At 39.7% G+C, this 21,938-nt stretch overlaps 3 protein-coding genes across 4 annotated transcripts; 2 read left to right on the top strand and 1 right to left on the bottom strand.

Moving 5' to 3' along the window:
- The first annotated feature begins 41 nt into the window (after window positions 1-41).
- Window positions 42-3,285, top strand: nme4 (NME/NM23 nucleoside diphosphate kinase 4). The gene is made up of 5 exons (XM_088317194.1): window positions 42-456; window positions 1,564-1,694; window positions 1,786-1,887; window positions 2,427-2,539; window positions 2,617-3,285. Exons 1-5 carry the CDS (start codon window positions 354-356, stop codon window positions 2,735-2,737), a joined length of 570 nt encoding a protein of 189 aa, XP_088173320.1. The 5' UTR covers window positions 42-353; the 3' UTR covers window positions 2,738-3,285.
- Window positions 1,692-8,729, bottom strand: LOC148322553 (epidermal growth factor receptor kinase substrate 8-like protein 1). 2 transcript variants are annotated; one of them, XR_015846653.1, is made up of 16 exons: window positions 8,635-8,729; window positions 7,719-7,836; window positions 7,585-7,643; window positions 6,550-6,679; window positions 6,105-6,193; window positions 5,959-6,033; window positions 5,747-5,895; window positions 5,498-5,677; window positions 5,305-5,413; window positions 5,085-5,207; window positions 4,891-5,014; window positions 4,294-4,462; window positions 3,874-4,006; window positions 3,633-3,749; window positions 2,419-2,496; window positions 1,692-1,873 (listed from the first exon to the last, which is right to left on the bottom strand). XR_015846653.1 is itself a non-coding variant. In XM_088317193.1 (14 exons), exons 2-14 carry the CDS (start codon window positions 7,834-7,836, stop codon window positions 3,678-3,680), a joined length of 1,530 nt encoding a protein of 509 aa, XP_088173319.1. In that variant the 5' UTR covers window positions 8,635-8,729; the 3' UTR covers window positions 3,291-3,677. The 2 variants fall into 2 exon arrangements, 1 of the variants encoding a protein (XP_088173319.1); XM_088317193.1 differs by lacking the exons at window positions 1,692-1,873; window positions 2,419-2,496 and having other exon boundaries at window positions 3,291-3,749.
- A 1,704-nt stretch (window positions 8,730-10,433) lies between these two features.
- slc6a16a (solute carrier family 6 member 16a) lies at window positions 10,434-21,539 on the top strand. Its single transcript, XM_088317191.1, has 12 exons — window positions 10,434-10,645; window positions 13,191-13,410; window positions 14,495-14,652; window positions 15,498-15,624; window positions 15,690-15,865; window positions 16,467-16,577; window positions 16,679-16,920; window positions 17,643-17,820; window positions 19,193-19,394; window positions 19,478-19,637; window positions 19,783-19,945; window positions 20,026-21,539. Exons 1-12 carry the CDS (start codon window positions 10,643-10,645, stop codon window positions 20,368-20,370), a joined length of 2,085 nt encoding a protein of 694 aa, XP_088173317.1. The 5' UTR covers window positions 10,434-10,642; the 3' UTR covers window positions 20,371-21,539.
- The last annotated feature ends 399 nt before the right edge of the window (window positions 21,540-21,938 follow it).

The following is a 21,938-nucleotide window of genomic DNA, read 5'->3' as shown; positions in this document are numbered from 1 at the left end:
TTTCTTCCAATTTTCTAGCACATTTAGGCCCATTTTTTCCCCAAAAAATAGGGATGCCTGAATTGTCCACCGATTGACAAGATATCATACTATTAATTTTTGCCACCAATATTCCAGTCAGGTTTCCTATTTCTCTGCCTTATTTTCTGTGGAAACTTTTATTAATTATTAATGGCTGGAAGAACTTTAGCCCACAACAAATACATGAAACAAATTGTCAAACAGTGGCATCAGTTGAGTTAAACATATTTGTGGACAGTCCAAGGGGGTCAGGCGAGGTGTGTGTGTGTGTGTTCTCGTGAGTTTTAAACTGACAGTCTGCGGGTGGTGACAGCCGACTCGAACTCCCGACCATGTTGTTGCAGCGCGTTAAGTTCCTCCCACTGTTGTCTCCTTGGAGCAGACCTACCACCAAAAATGTGATTCCTTGCCTCCCCGCTGTTCGGAGCAACTCCAGTAAGTTGATTTTCACTTTTTTTTTCTTATGCGTAAAGGAGCGAAGTGCTCCTGAAATTCGGCATGTTATGTTGAGATGGAGATTAATTTTTTTTTTTTTGTGTGTGTGTGTGTCTGGCCGCCGCGGCCCAGACTATAAACTAACGAGCTTCGACAGTGACATTGAGTTAAATTTTTTTCCCTCACAACTGACCTGCTTGTCAACCGGTTTCTTTAGGATTCCTGCCCTCTTCTTTCTCCTTCTCCGATTAGCTTGCAGCCAAGGAGTTTTACGAGACTGTCAAAATTTCCATTGGTGTGTGGTTTTCTTGTCTTGGGTCACATGTACTTTTAATTTGCAGCATGCAGCTGTGCGTTAGTGTGAACAGTTCAACTGGACAACCAACCACTGGGAGTTTGTTTTAACCCTTCAAACTTATTTTGCAGGCGCTTTCTATGTCAGTTTGGGCCCACGCCAAGAATATCCTCATTTGTATGATTATAACCTACTGACCGTTTCCAAAATGTATCTTTTGACATCAAATGGATGAGTAATCTCATTGATGCTTCAGGGGACAAGGAAAGTGTAAAAAAAAATGCTAACTTCTTCGAACCTATCCAAAATGATGATTTCTTTTTTTTTTTTTTTTTAGCTTTTATCATTGTGTATTTTGGGTCACCGCTGGAAGGACAAAATAATTACATTGCAGCTATTTTTAATGGTGTCAAATGGAAAAAAATATAAATATTTTTTTTATTATTTAATTTGACGTGTAATTGTCTTTACTTACTGTATATTTCTTGTACAATGGCTTTTTAAATCAACTTAATTGATTATTTTTACCAGTTACTGTAAATTTGGCAAATAAATGGAGTCAAGAAAGTGCTGGAAAGAAAAAGAATTGCCCCCAAAAAAGCAGGTCTGAGAGGAAGGAAGGAAGTAAGAAAGGAAACGAGGTTAGAAAGGAAGTAGAGAAAGCAGAAAAGGTTTCAATGATGGATGTGAGTAAGGACGCAAAAGCTAACAGCTGTTCGGAAGGAAGGTCAAGAAGGAAAAACCTTGTAAATGTCATCAATTGAAAAAAAGCCAAGTGTACAAGCAGTTGCTGTCGTCTAATGTGCGAGCAGGTCTGGCCGATGTGAAGGAGCGGACTCTCATTGCTGTCAAACCAGACGGCGTCCAGCGTCGTCTTGTGGGACAGATCATCCGGCGCTTTGAGCAGAGGGGCTTCAAGCTGGTGGGCCTGAAAATGCTGCAGGTACATATTTCCACTTCACGTTTGTGTGTGTGTGGCACGTACGGGTACGAGCAGTATTTACAGAACGTGTTGTGTTCGTTGTGGCGAGAAGGTGTCCGAGGAGCTGCTGTCCCAACACTACTGTCAACTGACGCAGAAGCCCTTCTACTCCAGTCTGGTGGAGTACATGACCTCTGGGCCTGTGGTTGTCATGGTGAGAAAAATTGCTTGGCTCTCCAAGGTATCACCATCAAGAGCAATATTAAGATACTCTAGCATAGTAGGCCCAAGTGTTCATCAAAAACAAGACACAGTACAGAGTTGTACTCGCAAACAATTAATTGAGTAATACTTTTACTGACCACTAGAGGGACCTTGCATATCAGTATTGGGACGCGTATCACACATTAAGAATCACAGTTCTAGTATATTTCAGTGTGCATTCTGATTGAAAGGGAAGTACACCCAACATTTTTCTTTACAATTACGTTTGTGGAATATGAGTTAAGAATCAAAATTCACCCGTTTTTTATATATATCTTAATCAGAATATCAAGTTTAGACTACTGAAGCCACATAGGATTTTAGTGTAAATATTATTTTGGGGTTGACTTCCCCTTTAACTGTGCAACGCTTACACATTAATAATTTTGTAAAAAAAAATTTTTTTTAAAAAGCAATATATTTAATAACTAATTTATACTCATAATAATTCTGAAATATTCTTAATTTTGGGTTAACCTACCTGCATAGGTGTGGGAAGGGGACAATGTGGTCCAGTCATCACGTGTGATGGTGGGACCTACCAACCCTGCTGCGGCCCCTGCAGGCACCGTCAGAGGAGATTTTAGCCTTCATGTCAGCAGGTAAGATCTTCAGAATTTTATATGGTTGTGTATTCTCATTTGTGGAGCACTGATCTTTTTTTTTTTTTTTTTTTAAGGAATGTGGTCCATGCCAGTGACTCTCTGGAGGGAGCGCAAAGGGAGATTCAGCTCTGGTTCCAGAGAAAGGAGCTAGTCAAGTGGGACTCCTGGGACCAGATGTTAACCCGCGAGAAGTAAAGATGCCCAAAAGTGATGCTACCTCTTCTCTTGCTGTTGATGCTGCTGGTTTAAAGGATGTACAGTATTTACATAAGAAATTCACCTCAGGATATTTAGTTGGTTCAAACACACAGAAAGTTTAACACCAGTGCTTGTGTTACTGCTGGATACACGGCGATATCAAAATAATTTTGCTATTAACATATTGGATATTTTCACTTGATGCAGAAATGAAAAAGCTCAGGGTTTATTCGATGTTAACCACTGCAAATAAATTAATTAAGCCATTTCTGCTTTTTAATGGTCTTCAATTCCACTTCAGCTAAATCTGCCTGAAATCAGAAAGCAGCATAAAAGTGGAGGGCATCGAATTTAAGTGAGCTCAAACTACATATTTGTTAAGGATAATGTCAATAATTGCAAGTTAACTTGAAAAAAATATGGTGCTTCTAGTAAAAAAAAAATGAGATCATGGAAGAACTCTAACTGCTTTTAAAATCAGTCGTGTTTGTGTTTTTCGTACTGCGTCCTTGTGAGGCACTTTAATTAAATTGTGCTCGAATGCTTCCGGTGTAGTATTTCTCGCATTTATTCTATGAATAGAAGACAACAAAATTAGTTTATTAACAATGTAAAGCTGATGTGACAGGCATATTGTAGTAAAAAAAAAAAAGAAAAAACCAACAGTCATCTGCCGGTTTGCCTTCAGAAATTCAGGATACATAATTCATGGGTTTCTCTCTGACAAACGATCTCAGTCTATTGTTGTAACACTTTTCCCCTTTTTTTGCTCGCACGTAAGAAGGAACACAAATACGTCAAAACTTAAAAAAAAAAAAAAAAACAGGTACAGGATGTCAATCCGCAGTAGAGCCACTTGACAGATCAGCTGCGCATAAAATAAATGACTCACATGTACGTTTTGGCAAAGCGTCGAGTTCACTCGGTAGACGCTTTCTTATTCAACAGGACCAATCTTCAGCTTTTGCCTTTCCATCGCCTCTTCCAATTCGGACACCTTTCGCACATCCTAAGGGAGGGAGCGAGAGGCAACGAAGATGCAGAATGGTTACTGAGCTCCATAATTGTTAAGCATTTTTTAATTGGAATAGGCTAGACTGGATAAATTCACACCGACAAACAAATTCACCAACCTCAAGAATGACCTTCTGCATCATAATATGACTGTATACTCGGCCCCCTTCATCCTGAGACACTTCACAGAGTTCCCTCTTGTTCAGGGAGAAGAGTTGTGCTCCGGTTAAAACGCCAAGACTCTGGACAGCCCTAACAGAAGGAGAAGGAGACGCAAACTAAATGAGTTTCTGTTTACTTTGCTCCCATTCCTTTCTTCTTCGCTGTTCAGACTGTTTGTTGCGACTAAATTCTGACACTAGGGGGCAATGTAGTGCTCTCTAACCCTATGCCAGTCCTATTACCTCATTCAGTGCCATGACGAGTATAGACGCCAAAACGTTTTGGTTTTTTTCACCTGGATTGATTAGTTGTAAAATTTTACTTTTCACTTTTATAAAGCGGTCTAATGGAGTTCAAAAGAATGAGTAGCCGCTTACTGCTGACTGAAGCCCTTTGCGACAAGCCAGGCCTCCACCTCGGACGCTGGTGAGTGGTAGTTCAACGTCAACGATGGTTCCACGGAGCGTGACGTCATGAGAGGAGGACGGCTGCCCGAGATTCTTTTCTGCGCCATTCGTTGGAGAAGCTCGTCGTTCATTATCAGTACTGCGCAAACATACAGAGCCAAAATCATTTGCATGCAGCCGTGCATATGCAGTACAAACAAGTGTGGCGAGTGCAGGTATGTGCTGCTCAAGTCAAGTCATGTTTTTTTTTTAACAGGGAAACATAATTAATTATTTATTATTATTTAATTATATAGATTGTAAAGAATTGTGTTTTTTTTTTTTTTGCTTCAATTCAATGGACATTGAGTTGCTATTAGTGGTTTACACTCCTTTGCCACTAGGGGCAGTATACTACAGACATACGGCTTTTTATGGCACAGTCTCCACTCAGAAGGCAAAAGTGACATTGCTCATTCTTCGCAGAGGCTAAAGAATATATGCCGGTGTGTATTGTTCTGTTATCTGTCTACATCTTCTCAAATGTTCGTAATAACATCAAAAACAAATGTCCGTTGAAGGTTTTACCTCTATCTCCATTTTCTCCGTGTATTGCTGCGGATCCCAACACCATGCTCAGAGGTCTTGCGGTTGGGCTCGTCGCATTTGGAGAACCAACTGGACTCAACGGAGCGTACGAAATCGGTGACATCTGGAAAAAGCAGAAAAGAAGCAATAAGGCAAGTTGCAAGGACCTGGCCGGAATTGAACCGAAGACACACCGGTGTTTTTTCTCCATTGTTGTTGTTTACAGCTGACAGCGGTTCCAAAATATTAGATGGAACAAATCCAATCTGGTCAAAGCGATTACGACACTTCCACCATCTCTTTGATGACTCGATGATCTGAAACATGTAAAAAAAAAAATGCACAAATTATATACTGTAGATCAGATTTTTTGAATAATTGTATTTTTTGTGTGTGTGTGCGTTTTGTGTGTACCTCGAGCGTTTCTCCTTGCAGCACCGAGAGCTCACTGCTGTTTCTTGCGACAAAATCATACGAGCAGCAGTAAAGTCTCTCCCCCGGTGGTGGAAGTCCGTTTCCTTCTCTGGAATGATAGTCACAGTGACATTGGTCCAGATTTGCCCAAATCTTAGTTGTGACTCGGTGCGCACCCGAGATCTTCACTCACACTTCATCCGTCTCGTCAACGGGGCTTCCGCCCGCGGATTCACTCTGCACGTTAGCATCTTGTTTGTGCTGCGACTCAACGGGATCTTCCAAAGGCGAGCCAGAGGAGTCGAACGCCTGTGGCTGCCATCCATCCAGGAAGACGGGCGAGTAAGGAGGGACAGTTACACCGAGCTGAGAACTGAAGGAAGAGGAGATTCGGATTTGTTTGAGAGGTCGGACAGAATTTTAAACAGAAAATAAGACACACCAGGCAGAAGTCCAGTTAGGGCCTAACTCAGTCCAGAGTTTTTTTTCGTCCTCAGTCAAGTGCTCCTGGAGGAGTGAAACAGCACCGGTGGTCAGTGCAGGACTGACCACTGACCCACCCAATTGTGGCCCGCTTGTGGTTTTCACCAACTGTGAGAGAGACAGCAGAGATGTGTGAGAGCTCCTCTCATGCAAAACGTGAGGGTGACTCACCAGTTCGAGTGGAAAAAAGATGTGATGAAGCAATTCTGCTGCGCTCGGTTCTGCTATGGCTGATTTGACCCGATCCTGAAGTAAGCAGGAAAAATCATTCCGAGAGGGAACGAAAAATTTGAGTCATTTGAGTCGTCTCATCTCACCAGTAGACTGAAGGAGTACTTGATTTCCTGAAAGAGCGCCACAAATTCTTCTTCTGATGGAGGAACGGCTTTCATGGTAATCAAGTCATCTGTGCAATCACAAGTATGAGCAACTTTATTCCAGCATGTACACACATATAATATAAATCAAAACAATTAATTATTAACTTATTCCCTAATAGCCGAGTTAAAAAAAAAATGGATCTTTGACGTCTTTAGCCGTCAATGGTAGTAAATGAGGTAATTAATAATTAATTATGATAAACAAAACTTAATTTTTTTTCAAGTAGTGCATTTCTCATCAGAACACATATGAAAAATGTGAAATAATTACAATATGAATGTATTTTAAAAAAATATATACTTTCGATTCTGCAGCCTTCACAAGATGACAATATTGTATCCGGCAATGAAATTCCGAAGCAGGTAAATTTGTGCAAATTACCATCTTGGCTCTGCTTCTTGCTCTTCCTGCTTCTTTTCGTCCTCTGATTGAGAATGCTCTGGGCCTCGGCCGCTTGCTGCAAACGCACCATGAAGCGCTCGATGTCGTCGAAACAGTGGTTCAGAATCTCCTGGTGAGGGTTTGACAAAGGGCGGGGAGCACCGTCAGTTCTGTTTTGTCACTCTGTTACGACCGTTTTTCTTTGACTTTTGTTCAAAACTCGCCCAAAAAAATAACAAATAACCAAATGTGGAGGAAATTATGTAATAATTCCCTAATAATATTCGGGTTGCCACACCGTTCATAAATAAATAAAGTGCAGCTCAGATCCAGATTATATAAATAAATTCGTATTGTTTTGTAATTGGAGCCAAACCATGACCTTAAACCTACATACCATTTTTGGTGTACAGTAGCGATGAATAATTATGTGGTTTCACTGTTAAAATCCATGCCTAGAGGGCAACCCTAACTGCAATCTGGCACGCCAAAAAAAAACAAGTTTGACATACCTGGGCTGCGGTTATTAATTAAACGGATCAACTACACAATACGGCAATTTTGTAATAATTGCACATGTTAAACTAACCTCCAGAAAGACAAAATGCTGTGCAAATTGCATGATGGTGTCTTCATGTATTTTTTTATTTTCGGCCGCACACACTCACATTAAAATCAACTATTCTATTAAAGGTTATTTAAATTACTTACTTTATAAGATCCAATACAAATGAACTAACAGCATGCATGCAAGGTTACTTGAAAAAAATTAATTATTCTTAGGTATGAAGATTGGATTTTATTTATTTATTTATTTATTTATTTATTTTATGTGCCTTGCAATTGGCTGGCGACGATGGATGACAACTAAGCTAAATGACACTGACATTCTTAATATTTTACGTTCAATTGCAATTGAAAAGTTACATCATCTACATGAGATAAATACTAAATGATTATTTTTTGCCTCAATTTCTCAGTAAATGAACAACCCAGAGACAAAAGATGATCTCAATGACTAAATGAAGCACTTACCACTTCTCTCTCTTCATTCAGTTGAGACGAAGAGTTGGACTCCATTTTGGCATCATTCTCTGAACACATAGTAGCATCTTTGAGTTAATTCAGTCACACGCCCAAAATAAAATAAGTAAATAAATAAAGTCCACCTTGATCGAAATCAGTTCGTTCAGGGAGATCACCCAAGGCAAGCTGCAGTTTTGGGACGGGCATGACTCGGACACCTGAAGGCTTTCGAGGCATCACCTTAGGCGGTTGTGCCGACATCTGTTCAGACAAATCAGGAGAAAATTACATTTAAATTCGATTCGAGACGCAAGACAGATACTGTCAAGTTATTGAAAGATTATCACAAAAAGTGATTATTTTTATTTTCATCGCAAACTCCCCGTTTAAGTCCAATGATGTACAGATACTGTCAAGAAAAGAATAAAATCGGGTGAAAATAGAAGTATGGAAATCAACTCTTGTATGTACGGCATCGTAAAACAGAACCGATTCTGCAATGTTCGTATATTATTTTTCTACTATGAAAAATAAATACTCAATTTTCCCAACACTTTTAAAAACCTGCGCAATTTAAATCACATTAAATGTCACAATGAAAGCTGATATTATTATGCTGCTGAGGAAAGCTGTAAGAATGCTGAGAATTTCAAAAGCACGCTTTCAAGCCTGCGTGCTCGGAAGTGACAGCTTACACTCGACAGGAAAAACCACCGACACTGGCTGCGTGGTATGTGGATGACACAATCCGCCAGAAAGTTCCTCTACAAATTCAGTGCAACATGAGACAAGTGTCCTGGGGTGATGCCAACCTATCCTCATCCTCGCACCTTTTTCTTACAAAATTGGGGATAATTATTCCTTCAATGTAAAAAATAGTAAAAGCGAGTCACACAGTGATTCATTACACATATTTTGCTGATGAAAGTCAAACTGGCAACATTTTGAGTCAACCTCACTCATCGCACTTGGGCACACCCAAACACACACACACATACACGCACACACACGCATTATTTACAAAGAATGAGCACATGTGTTATTAATGCATTACAGTACCTTTTGTTGCAGTGTGTTTGTTGAAGTCCACGCCGCAGGAGACAATTTGTAGTTGCGCTCACTGAGCTGAGGCTGTTTACACGAGCACGTCCCACCTACTCCAGAAATGCAGAAACGAGAAAAACGAGTCTGACTTTAATCTGTGCCGCTTTCACTCTTCCTCCCGCCTCACTCTGCCTGATGACCACCTCAAAAGGTTGGGCGAGAGGATGGCATATACTCCAAAAAAATGTCCCACCGTTGAACTACTTGAAATGTTGTCGATGCATAGTTTATTCATTTGGGAGATGAAATAAAACATCACTTAAATGCTGCTTTTTATTCTACTACCTCAACATTGTGTGCTAAAATCAGCCCTTGGTAATAAACTGACTTGTAGTTCAAGTATCACCAACTTGTTCTAAAAATAGCTCACCAGTGATGGGACAGTGCGATTTCCAAGGAATGTTGTTGAACTGATCATTTGAAAATGTAAACAATGGCAGAGATTTAAAAAGAGGTGTTCCATATTGATATTAAGAAAAAATGTTGCCTCAATAATTAACATAATAACGTAATAATAAATTAATGAGAAAAGTGTTTGTTTCCCAAGCGTCACACAGGGCTTGCTCAATGTGCATGTGATTGATTATCAAGCTATTGTGCACGTTTTGGCACAAGAAATGCATGAGCGATTAGTTCTTGATTGAAAAATAATAGCAGCATGTTAAAAAAAAATACAGTATACCACCGAACCATTTCTTTTTATTAAAGTCGATACACGGGTTAATTATGCCAGTCCGAATAAAAGCTGTCACTCAATGGTTAATCAATGTCAGCATTTTTTGCATTGCAGTCTGCACACGCGACAAAACATATGACAGGAGAGCCTGTGCAAGAAATTTACAAGCGTGCAAGAAAAGTTGCTAATTTGATAACATTCTCTTTTCTGTATTAACTGCTGTAAAAAAAAATGAAGTATAATACTTTTCAATGTATAAATGTTACTTTACTAGCTCTGCTTAATTTATAATGGGAATTAAGTGGAACAAATCACACCAAATAGACAAATGACTAATTACTTCTTTGTATAAAAACCAACTGGTCCCTTTGGGGCGTGCTATACTACATTGTGTCACAGCGCCCTCTGCTGTTCAATATTTTATTTTACCTCACCACAGCAACATCAGGCAAACGGTACTTTTCCAGATGTCCTTACGGTACTGTGAAGAATTTATTTTCCTGACTTTTTTCTTTCAGTCAAATTGCTGTACTTTTTATTTTTTCAACAAAAAAAGGATCTCAATCAAGAATCACTATGATGCAACAAATTCAGATAAGCAAAATATTGCAGACCAGTGGCCCTATTTAAATGTGCATTTTTTTATATTTTTATACATGTATTTTTTTTTTATTAGATTATTTACGTTTTTTGTTGTTGTTGTTAGTCAGTTAAAAAAAAATTGGCAAACGCAATGGAAACACGTTATCAAGCTTCAGCTCTCCAGCTCGCAAGCGTTTTTTCTCTTCTAACCACGAGCATAATATAAGTGAACGAAAGATCGATAGTGTTTTGCATTCGGTTGTGTTGATTTTGATAAACATTTTACTTACTCGCCCCTAAAAATCTTAACGTGACTTGACTATTTCAGTACAAAAGCGTGGGACTTCTTTTGCCACCTCAGGGCAGCGCACACTTGCGCAACAATGAATCCGCGTGTATTTTTATGTAGCCTGGCCACGCCCCCTCCAGTTTGCCCATTGGCTGTAGTAAACGTAACCTTATACTTGCTCTTATTTGGTTTGCTCCAAACGCGTGAGTGACCGCGTGGTGCAGCAAAAGCTTCTCCATGCAACCGTAAACACACAACTCAAGCAAAAGAAAAGAAAAAAAAACAAGTAAAAAAAGCGACTTTTAAACGCTCTTCAGTTGAGAAGGACGAGCTGTGAGGAGGAGAAGGAATTGAGGACGAAAGTTAAACTTAAAATCGCAATTTGAGAGCAGCGGCGTTGGAGCGAGCTGTCAATCATGGTAATTTCCACACTCTCAAACGCTCTTCAAAATGTGGTTTTGCTGTCATCGCTTGCTCGGATTTAAACGTTCGCGTTATGGTTGACCCACCAACCGAAGCTGCTTTGCTGTACAGTGCGCACAATATGCAACTTGCTGTTCTGGAAATGCGTGTGTCACTTTTACTGGTTCAATAATACGTGGACTGTCGAATGTGTTCATATTTAGACCACAGCTAAAATGTGGCAAAGTTCTTTTTTTTTTTAAACCATGCCAAATTATGCACAGTTTGAAAATCAACACTGCACTTTAACTCCGGTAAAGAAAAAAAAATCTACTTGGTTATTGATTCATTTAAAATATATGTATTGTGCATATTGTAAAAAAAAAAAATACTTAGAAATTGTTTAACAGCAAAATGGCCTTTAAAAAAAAGTTAAATATAACTGAACTTAATGAAAAAAAAAAAACTGACAGCACACAGTCCTCGCTCAAATCCCTGTGATAATTCCAGCAGTGATTCTCTCCTACTGTGCAATTTGAGATCATCAGGTGCTGTGGGAACTCCGCCAATTTGACGATTAAATGTGCTTCCACCAGAAAGTACAATTAACCCATTTATTATAGAATGACATTTCTGTTTAATCTTGTTTTTTTCCACTACATTGATGTCGAACTGCTCTGCATCTTCCCAAGAGGCGTTAATAAGGTGCTAATATTTTGCCACTCTAAATAAAGTAGCCAGAACTTTGGCAAGGACTCTCAGTATGATACGGTGCAATCCTTCAACACACAATAACAACATTGTTCTTTAAATCTAGCAGTTACGCTGCAGATCTTGTCGAAATGTTGCTATAATGGTCTTCCGCTAGGGTGCTGTTTAGTCGAATGGAAGTTGAAATCTGCGGCTAACAAGCAGGTGGCCTAAAGAATGTCCTGGTACACCTTAAGTGATGTAGTGTTTGTCTTGTGAGCTATGTGATAAGGTCACAAGAATTCTTTTCATCTTAAAGGGCCTCCTACGTTTCGCTAATCTATACCCAGAGCTTAGCTACCAGGAGGTACATTCTATGACATTGGAAAATCGAATATTTCTTAATATTCACATAATTTAGTGAACTCCCCAAAAGTGTCTTTGTTCTCTTTCATTAATGTGGGAATGAAATTGCGCTAAACTGTCCAAAATAGCAAACTTTATTTTTGCCTTGCCAGGAGGTCAGCAACAGCGTTCTCTCATTAGAGCAGGGCATTGTGACATAACACATTTCTCTTCCCCTTTTGTCCATTGCTGACCTTGACATTAGAAGCCTGAACATAAAAGCTCACTTCGGTGTGACAAAATAGGGCGACAATGTTCTCACTCAACGATCTGATTGCTTGCGAATGACGTGTGGCAGCGTCACCCACGTGACCCCCTCACAGCCCCTTTATATCTTTTTCACATTTTATTCGGACCACCGCGACGGCAAAATTTCATCACGTCTGACTGTGGTGATTCTACATTTGTTGAAATCAAGTTTATTTCCTGACCACGTGCCCTCCATTTACACCTCGCCGCCTCCCACAGGCTCGACCAATGTAATCGTACATCCCCCGCCACCCACCGTCCATTTTAAGAGTTGTCAGCGCTGCACGTATCATTCATTCTCCAAATAGCCTGTACATACGACATGTTTGAATTCGCATTTTAAGAACTCTCTCCAGCCAAGCGTGCTCACATACAAACTATGCGGTGAGGTCATGTGACTCACGGGTAGGAAGCAACGGGGGTCTGAGTCACTACCAAATCAACACAATGTGGTGTTTATTTATTTTGGATGGTAAACTCACACTTTCCTTATTCCAGTCAAATAACATCCCACATGTTCTCCATCTGCAGCGAAGCCGATATTTGAGACGGGCTTCCAAACCGACCCCGACCCCCCCACGACCCCTTCCTGATTGTTTGTGTGCTAAATGGAGTATGGCTTAAGTTGCAGCACACGTCTTCATGTGTTTTTTATCACATGGCAGGCGATGGGTGGGAAGCGAGAGCTCCGCGCATGTGCTGCTGTGATAACCAAACAAGCCGTCTGCTCCATTCCCTTCCCCGTAAATGAGTAGATCAGGTGACCGCGTGTTCAGCAAACACACTTCAAAGTGTTATTCTGTGCAAAATGGAATACAGAGAGACTGTCTAAAATTTTATATACACCAGTTGTACCCATCCACACACTTTAAATCAAGAGTGGGCAAACTTTTTGATTGGCCGGCCACAATGGGTTCTAAAATTTGACAGAGGGGTCGGACCAGGAGCAGATGGATGGAGTGTTTTGGTCACCTCACCTCATCGGGGAAAGAAAAATCAATTAAATTTGAAAAGAAAATGAACAAAAGAATTACAACAAAATGTGTGTATTAGTATTTAGAAAATAAAACAATAACAAGGTTTATTCATTGAATTTTTTCCGGTTTGGCAGACCGGATTAAAACGTTTAACGGTCCGCATGTGGCCCCCGGTCCGTAGTTTGCACACGCCTGCTTTAAATGCTTTCAAAACAAGTTTGTTTGTTTTTTCGATTCCAAGACGGAGAAACCAACCCTGAATGGCGACGAGGATGGCGCATGGTTGACGGAGAGCGAGCGTCAGTCTCAGCTCGTCCTCAGTTCTGACGTAAACGAAACCAACGATGGAGACCGGCCAGCCTGGGATTCCAAGATCCAGTATGTGTTGGCCCAGGTGGGCTTCAGTGTTGGCTTGGGGAACGTGTGGAGGTTCCCATACCTTTGCCACCAGAATGGAGGAGGTGATGAGCAATGTGGAAATGATCATTTGAGTTTGGAATTACTCATTTTTGTTCAGCAGAAGAATTCTACGTTGCCATATAATACGGAATAATGGTGCAATAATCCAACAAAAGGAGGATACTACTAGATTATAAGAATACGGGTTATAAATGCCACTAAAATAAAGTTTTTGCACAATAGTAGAGACAAAAGTCCCTCTGGTGTACTGTGACAACATAATGAGGCTCTCATTGTGGTATAAACAGTAAAGATGTCTTGCGTGGAAAAAGTAAAAATAAAAGTTTTCATGGAAGAGACATTCACAGTGATAAGAAAAACAGTCTATTCATCCCAAAATATAATTAGCATTTTCAGAAAATGTTACAAGTCATGAAACTTCATTAGAGGGTATGTGAATGAAAAGATATTTTGGTTTGGGGAAAATAAAATCTAAAAAATGATTTCAATTATAACAGTAGCCTGTAAACCGAAATGTAAAAATTAAAGGAAAATTAGGGAAATTTAATGAGGCATGTCTTTAAAAAAAATGACCAATATGCATGCTTAATATATGAAAGTATACTCTATGCCAGTGGGCAACCTACGGCCCGGGGGCCACATGCAGCCCATTAAACATTTTAATCCGGCCCGCCAAACTTGAAAAAAAATGAAATGAATAAACCTTGTTAATGTTTTATTTTCTAAATACTAATACAGATATTTTGTTGTTATGTATTTGTTCATTTTTATTTTAAATTAATTGTATATTTTTTTTCTCTGATAATGTGAGGTTACCAAAACACTCCATCCCGCTGCTCCTGGTCCGGCGCCACTGTCAAATTTTAGAACCCATTGTGGCCCACCAATCAAAAAGTCTTCCCACCCCTCCTCTATACAAAGCTCTATAATGACCGTAAAAGACTGTTAACGTCAAAGTAATACAGTACAGTCGTACAATAATATTGCATAACAACATTTTTGTATTTTAATCTCTTGCTTGTTTTTCTTGCGTTAAAGTTTTCCCATTTTGTCCGTATTTGATGACAGACGTACGGTAGTAGTCCTAAAATGAATCCCCACATATTTTCTTTTCCTTCCTTGCAGGAGCCTTCATGCTGTTGTATGTTTTTCTCCTGGTGGTGGTTGGCGTTCCCCTTTTCTTCATGGAGTTGGCAGCCGGCCAGAGCATTCGCCAGGGAAGCATCGGCGTATGGAAGCACATTTCCCCCAAACTGGCCGGCATCGGCTATTCTAGCTGCTTGGTGAGAATTTAGCGAAGTGGTCGATTGTGTTCCCACACGCTGTGGGCAGCATCATGCCAAAGTTTGTTTGGGTTTGAAGAGATTGACTAGTTTGACTTTTCCAAAAGGCCTCCACACAAGGCCATATATTTGTAAAACTAAGAGAGTACGATGAGGGGCTGTAACTTGAGAAGTGTTGTGTAACACTTTCTCCCACTGACACTGAGCGTGAACACGAATCTCTGTGTTCACCCAGCGTGTATGTTAATTTTCCAGTACGACTAATTTGTCAATCTTTTGCACATAAACCACTCAATTGTCCGCGTTTACTGTGTTGACTTTGTGAAAACAAATACAGTGGATATAAAAAGTCTCCACATGCCCGTTCAAATGACTTTTTTTTTTTTTTTTTTGCAGTATTACATTTTTTGCATAAGATTATTTCAAAACTTTTTCCCAAGATAAATTATGTGTTTGCAAAAGTGTTCACACCCCCTTTAAATTGAGGATGTGGTTATCATAAAAAAATAATAATGATTTTCACATTTCTGTTAAATAAATAAATAAATAATAAAATAAATAAAGACACTATTTACAGAGGCCAGACACTTATTTTTTTTTTTTCTAACACTGACTGCTATTTTGAAATGTTCCTAATTCCCTCCACCATGACTAGGCCCCACTTCAAAATATTTTTTTTATTTTATTAATTTGTATTGAAAATGATTCATCTTGGTCTCATTTATTTTTATTATATCACAAAAGCACAAAAAATGGCTTTATACGGGGGTGTGTAGACTTTTTATATGCCCTGTAAGTAATGGGTATGTCCATATATGTCATTTATGAAGCTGTTCTCTCCGCAGGTTTGTTTTTACGTGGCTTTGTACTACAATGTGATTATCGCATGGAGCCTTTTCTACATGGGCAACTCCTTCCAGTATCCTCTTCCGTGGGAGAACTGTCCCGTTGACGTGGCAACCAATAACACAGGTAGACCGCGCCTGTTCAGACAAATTTTCATATTCAGTAAATGCCTCTTCTGCTCTCATCGACAGTCAAAGAATGTGCGCAAAGTTCGGCGACATCCTATTTCTGGTTTCGCAAAGCTCTGAACATCTCGAATTCCATCGAGGAATCGGGAGAGTGGAATTCTGTCGTGACGGGCTGTTTATTAGCCGCGTGGACCATTGTCTCCTTGGCGATGATTAAAGGCATCAAGTCGTCTGCAAAGGTGAAAAAGCAGATCATTCACAACAAAGATTTACAATATTAATTCTTTAAAATTCTGGTTCATGGAGAGTAAAAGTTTTTGAAAGTTGCAAAAATAATTTCAACTTCCAATCTCAATTTAACTTGAATCACAAAGATGAAGTAAAGCCAGATGCCTGGACACATTGAAAGTGTAATTGTTACCATGTTAACAAAAGTACAAAACATTGTTTTCCTCGCCTATCCACATTATTAATGAAATTATTTTCTGTGAGCAATAATATAAAAATATCATGTGATCTTTGGCCAGCCTCTCTTGCGTCAAGTCTTGGGTGGACAAACTCAGTGTGGGGGCGACATTATGTAAATTAGCTGTTATATAAGTGTTAAAAACACAAATTGGTGAAATTCAGAATGTCGTGACTACGCACATTTTTTTTAAAACGAGGCATCTCCACAAACTGTTTGACTTTGCTCAGTCATTTTTACATAGTAAGAAAAGTACAGATCCTGCACAGGCGTGGGCGATGACGTTCTAATTTTGTTACATTTGACAACGTTACACAGTATTGTTTTTGATTGTTTCTCTCTCTCTCTCTCTCTCTCTCTGTTCCAAATTTCAGGTGATGTACTTCTCCTCAGTCTTTCCTTATGTGGTGCTCTTCATTTTCCTCATCAGAGGTTTGACGTTGGATGGAGCAATAGAGGGAATCACGTATATGTTTTATCCAAGAGTAAGCATGCATTTCATCATGTTGTGTGAATGTTAAAAGACACACTTGGTTTACTTTAAATGAAAGGAGAGTGAGTTTCTCTTTTGTTTTGTTTTTCTCAGTTGGAGATTTGGGGGAACATGCAGGTGTGGCGGCAGGCTGCTACTCAAGTGTTTTTTGCCCTGGGACTGGGCTACGGTTCTGTCATTGCTTATTCCTCCTACAATCCGATCCAAAACAACTGCCACAGGGACGCTCTGCTGGTCTCGGGCATCAACTTCATGACGTCCGTCCTGGCCTCGCTCGTTGTTTTCGTCATCCTGGGTTTCCGGGCCAAAAACATCGCCAAGGACTGTGTGGCTGAGTATGTATCCAAGTTCAGAAGTTTGATTACATCACAGTGAGAGAAAAAAAAACACTACCAGCTTCACACAGTACGCAATATCTCAAATCATCTTTCCTAATTGATTTTTTAAATTCCAGCCCCATATTGTGCTCATTTGAATATGCGCTCTATAATAAATACACATAAAAAAGCATTTGCAACTGACTCAGTAAGAGGATAAAGAATATATGCCTGTAAACATGATTGCATTGTCTGTCTACATGTGTGGCTGCACCGTTTGTTTTTATAAGCCACTGCGTAAAGGGTTATCACTCAACAAATATGTTATTAATTAGCCTGTCTATGGCGTTTGGAATTGTGTTCACATGACGCTAACAAACCTTTCTACGGCAAGGTGTGTTTTTGAGTTTGACACTAAACTTCAACTAGCAGTTGCAATAAACAGCTTGAAGACTTTTTTTTTTAATCTGACAAGCTGTTGCCATCGTCAATAAAATGTACATTCACAACAATTTTCGGGGGCTTCGATGGTAAAAGCATCAAATCCATCTGAGAGACTCCAAAATGACTTAAGAATGTCATGGAGTCAATACTGATGTAATCGGCCTAGTATTATTTAGGGGGTGTACACTTATGCAACCCGTTTGTCATTTTTAAATAGATAAGTTAAATTTTCATTTGAATTGGGCTCCTTCATGGCATCTATGTATATTCTTATGTAAGATCTTTTTTAATTGCAGAAACGTTCGCCTTCTAAGCAACATGTGGAGTCAGGAAGACCAGCACGGGTGGCCGAGGTTCAACATGTCCGAGCCAGCATCGGTGTCCATATCAGACTACCGAGAGTGGTACGGCCACTACGGCGCCACGATGGGTCTCAACATCACTGACTGCAATTTAGAGGAGGAGATGAACAAGGTGAGCAACGTCGTTATAGGAGTGGGAAAATGCACAAAAAAAAAACAAATAGAAAAAAAAAACAAATGTTGAAGTGTGTTAACAAAGGTGAATCTTCACTGTTATCCGGTCATTCTTTTCACTTGGCAACCTTTCAGAAAATGTGGTTGCTATGCCAACAAACAAATTGCGGAAATAAGTACAGAGTCAGACTAAAAATTCCGATGACCAAATTTTAAAGAAGTCTTCCATGTAGGTTTCTTGCAAGTGTTTGGCATTTGAAGGTGGACGGTGACCAAAATCTCAAGGAATCGCAGTTCCCAGAAAGGCTCTGTAAAATACGTTTCATCATGTGCAGCGCAGCAAGATGAAAACTGAGGCGTTTTTTATGTGGAAAGTTTCCAGGAAAGATAGAAACAAGCTGTGTTAGACGTGAGTAGAAAAACTAAATAAACAGCGACCTTTCTTTTATCAAGAAATGTACACTTTCCATAGACCAAACTGCTGGGGAGTCTTGAGTCCGAATATGGAAGCCGATATCCAAGTGGAGTTTGAAGTTCATCATAAACACTAGATAAAATAGCACCGTTTGATTGAAGACTTCCAACTCACAATTGTTTTTTTTTTTTTTTTTTTTTTTTTAATTTCAAAACCAAATGAAAAGGCAGGGAATTTTATTCATTTGTTTGGTTTTACACTAAAATGAAGAATTATTAACGTATTTATTTTTTCAATACCAGCATGATGACTTTTGAGAGCTGTTAGTTTTAGTTTTAGTTTTTTTTTGCTTAGTTTTAGTTTGGATTCCGTTTATCTTAAGTTAATTTAGCATACTTATATTTTGGTTCGTATGTTGACTCCTAGTTTATGGTCAGGTTCAATTTGTTTTTTTTTAATCTTGTTTTATTTGTTTTAGTCTTCATTTTATGTTGGTTTTGAATTTTAAGTGACTTTATTTTTCATTTTCCACTTTTTGATGTGTTATTTAGGTGTAGGTTGACTTTGTGTAAATTCAAGTTTTTTTTGTTTTTGTTTTTGCTTAATCTGCACATTTTATTGTGATGAATTTTTTCATAATATGCAGACTATCTCAACCGGTATTTGAAGGAGATGCAATACAAGAACTATATCAGGCATTTTACATTTCTGCACCACCGCGAACTATAACTAAAAACACATTGGCAAAATAACAACTCTCTGACAGTGGACACAATTTTCTTAAAGGCTTTATTTGAATTGGATCTCATTTGTGTGTAGTAGAGTTTATTTGATGCCAATAGCCACAAACTGTCAGTCAACACAACATAATATATTTGGTTTTCTGGTGTGTTTATATATATCATATGTATTTATCCAATGTTGTCATGTTGCATCTGTTTATTTCGGCGCTCAGGGAGTGGAAGGGACAGGACTGGCTTTCATAGCGTTCACGGAGGTGATGGCTCTGTTCCCAGCCAGTCCCTTCTGGTCCGCGCTGTTTTTCCTCATGCTGCTCAACCTGGGCATGAGCACCATGTTTGGGACCATGCAGGGAATCCTCACACCTCTCATGGATAATTTTAGTCTGCTGGGACGCCACCGGACCTTACTCACTGGTACGCTAGTCCAATTGAATGCAAATTCGGCAGATTTTGGTACGTCCGGGTTTCAGTGTTTCTCTCTTTTTTGGGTTTTTCAGTGTGCAGCTGTGCTTTGGGATTCCTGCTCGGACTTTTGTTCACTCAGCGTTCGGGCAACTATTTTGTGGCCATGTTTGACGACTACTCTGCCACGCTGCCTTTAGTCATTGTGGTCATCTTTGAAACCATCAGCGTCGCCTGGGTTTACGGCACTGATCGGTACGGGATGAGTAAAATTGGTTTGTCAACCGCTGATTCAGTGCGTCAACAACAATATGTTGGGGTTTTTTTTGCAGCATTTGAGGAGATTATTTGCTGCAAATATTTTAGAAAAACATTTGTTTTCATGTTCCCTGTTCTGCAGCTTCCTGGATGATATTGAAGACATGCTTAAATGGCGCCCTCCGGTGGTGTACAAATATCTTTGGAAGTATGTGTGCTTGCTGGCCATGATCGGACTTCTGGCTGCCAGTTTGTTGAGATTGGTCTTTAAAAGGCCCACGTACACCGCCTGGAATCAAGCCACGGTAAGAAATTATTTTCGGTATCCTCATATGGAGGGGTCACATGTCAAAGATCTGTATCTGATTTGTCTTCCTCTGGGTAGGCCTCTGAGATGATTTTGGAGTACCCGGATTGGGCTCTGGCTATGATCGTCTTGCTCATCGTCTTCGCCAGCCTGCCGGTACCCATCGGTTACATCCACTCAACTTTGCAGCACCGCCGGCTGCTTGGCGCCGACTCGGCGGAAGGCGACGGCAAGGAGGTCAACCGTGACTTGTACACCAAGTGCGGCTCTGTCGAACAGCTGGATTTCAACTCTCATCAAGCTCGCCCGGAGGAAGACGGCGTCCGTCCCAGGACGACCTTCCTGCCGGTGGGCAGCGAGCACTATCGCCTCTTGCCCCAACAGGAGGAGGAGGAGGAGGAGGAGCAGGACACGGGGGTGTGAGCACGTGGGTGGTCGCCAGGGTGGGAGGTTGTTTGGAAAGTGTTTCGAGGGGAGGTCCTCGGAGAATAGAGAAGCAAGACACTGCTGCAGGGGGAATGGGACAATAAAGTGAGGACCGCGATAGCAGAAGTTGTTTAGCTTAGAAAGCTACATCGTTAGCAAGCCAAAGATATTTATTTTTTTATTAAGTACTATGAGCTAACACCAATCACAGAGGATTTGGGAATGAGCCCGGTCACAAATAAAGAACAATCACCAAGCAAGGGTTTGTAATTACCTATAAATGTCACAATATGGTGGCATATTTTTTTTTCCTTTGGTCCCAAGATGCCAATAGATGGCGCTGATAGCGAACAATGGAGGATTGGTTCCGTTTAAAGGGAAGGGAAGGAACTGCTTTGACTGGCCATGATTGAAGTCGACTGTGACCACTCACACAGCGGCGCAGCCCTCCCTCTCTCAATTCCGTCGACCTGCGCCTGTCTGTAAAATTACCAACACCGGGTCTAACCTGCCTCTGCGCAGAGTGAAACAGGGTTTGACCAGTCAATGTAAATATGCTGCACAGTATCCCAAACTTTGCTGAGCCAAAGCATCTTGGCTCACCACAAAATAAAATAGTATAGATATTGATAAATAATAACATTTTCTATGCTCAGGATTAAAATCTGGGCGGTTTAGTTGACCAGCTATTATGGTTGTGTTGGATACACATTAATTGTACTTTCTGTCATCATGAGTCATTATACAAGGTTGGTCAACAAAGATATATTAGTTGTAGGAAAGGAATTTGAAGTTTTGGTCCTATTAAGTAAAATCGTATGAAGACATCAGACTGGGGGAAAAAAAGCATCATGAAGAGTTCTTTTTGCTTGTATGAACATTTCCTCCGTATTTGCATGTAAGTGTGTTTGTGAGGACCAATTAGAGTTGTAAATAACTATTTCAAGGACGTTAAGGACTATTTGATGATAGTCGCATGGAAGTTTTATTGAACATTTTATTTTGGTTGGATTTAGTTTGATAGTTACAAGTAATATGCAGAAGGGAATTTACAGCTGTACAGTTTTAATTTGATTGCAGACAATGCTTATATGATATGTGTTACATTGTGATTCTGTAAATTCCGAGTGTATAGATATTGATTTTATTAAACTTTCTTGAAGACAGCAACTTGTCTTGATTTATTCGAATAATATGAATCATTTTTGTTATTTAACAAAAATGCAATTTTTTTGGACAGTGCCTCCATTGGATTTAAAGATTTAGCACTGACTTATTGTTTTAATTTATCATATTTATTAATACAGCAGGTAAGTTTGATTTAGATTGTAGCAAAGCTTTTTTTGTAATTCTCACTGCGAGCACTCTGCAATTTTGTAAATGAGGGAAACAATTGTGTTATTAAACAGCTATGATACAAAGTGACAGTTAAAAATATTTTTACGTTTCACTTTTTTACTTGAGTACATTTTAGGGTCTACTTTTTAAACCAGTAGGCATTGGATGTCAATTACCAATTAATATATCAATTGAATGATTTGGATGTCAAATTGATGTTGAATTGA

Source organism: Idiotropiscis lumnitzeri, chromosome 15 (assembly GCF_059441095.1).
Source record: "Idiotropiscis lumnitzeri isolate Australia: NSW breed Sydney's pygmy pipehorse chromosome 15, RoL_Ilum_1.0, whole genome shotgun sequence".
Lineage (NCBI taxonomy): Eukaryota > Metazoa > Chordata > Actinopteri > Syngnathiformes > Syngnathidae > Idiotropiscis > Idiotropiscis lumnitzeri.
Note: the sequence above shows the minus strand (reverse complement) of the source record. Positions and strands in the feature narration are given on the sequence as shown.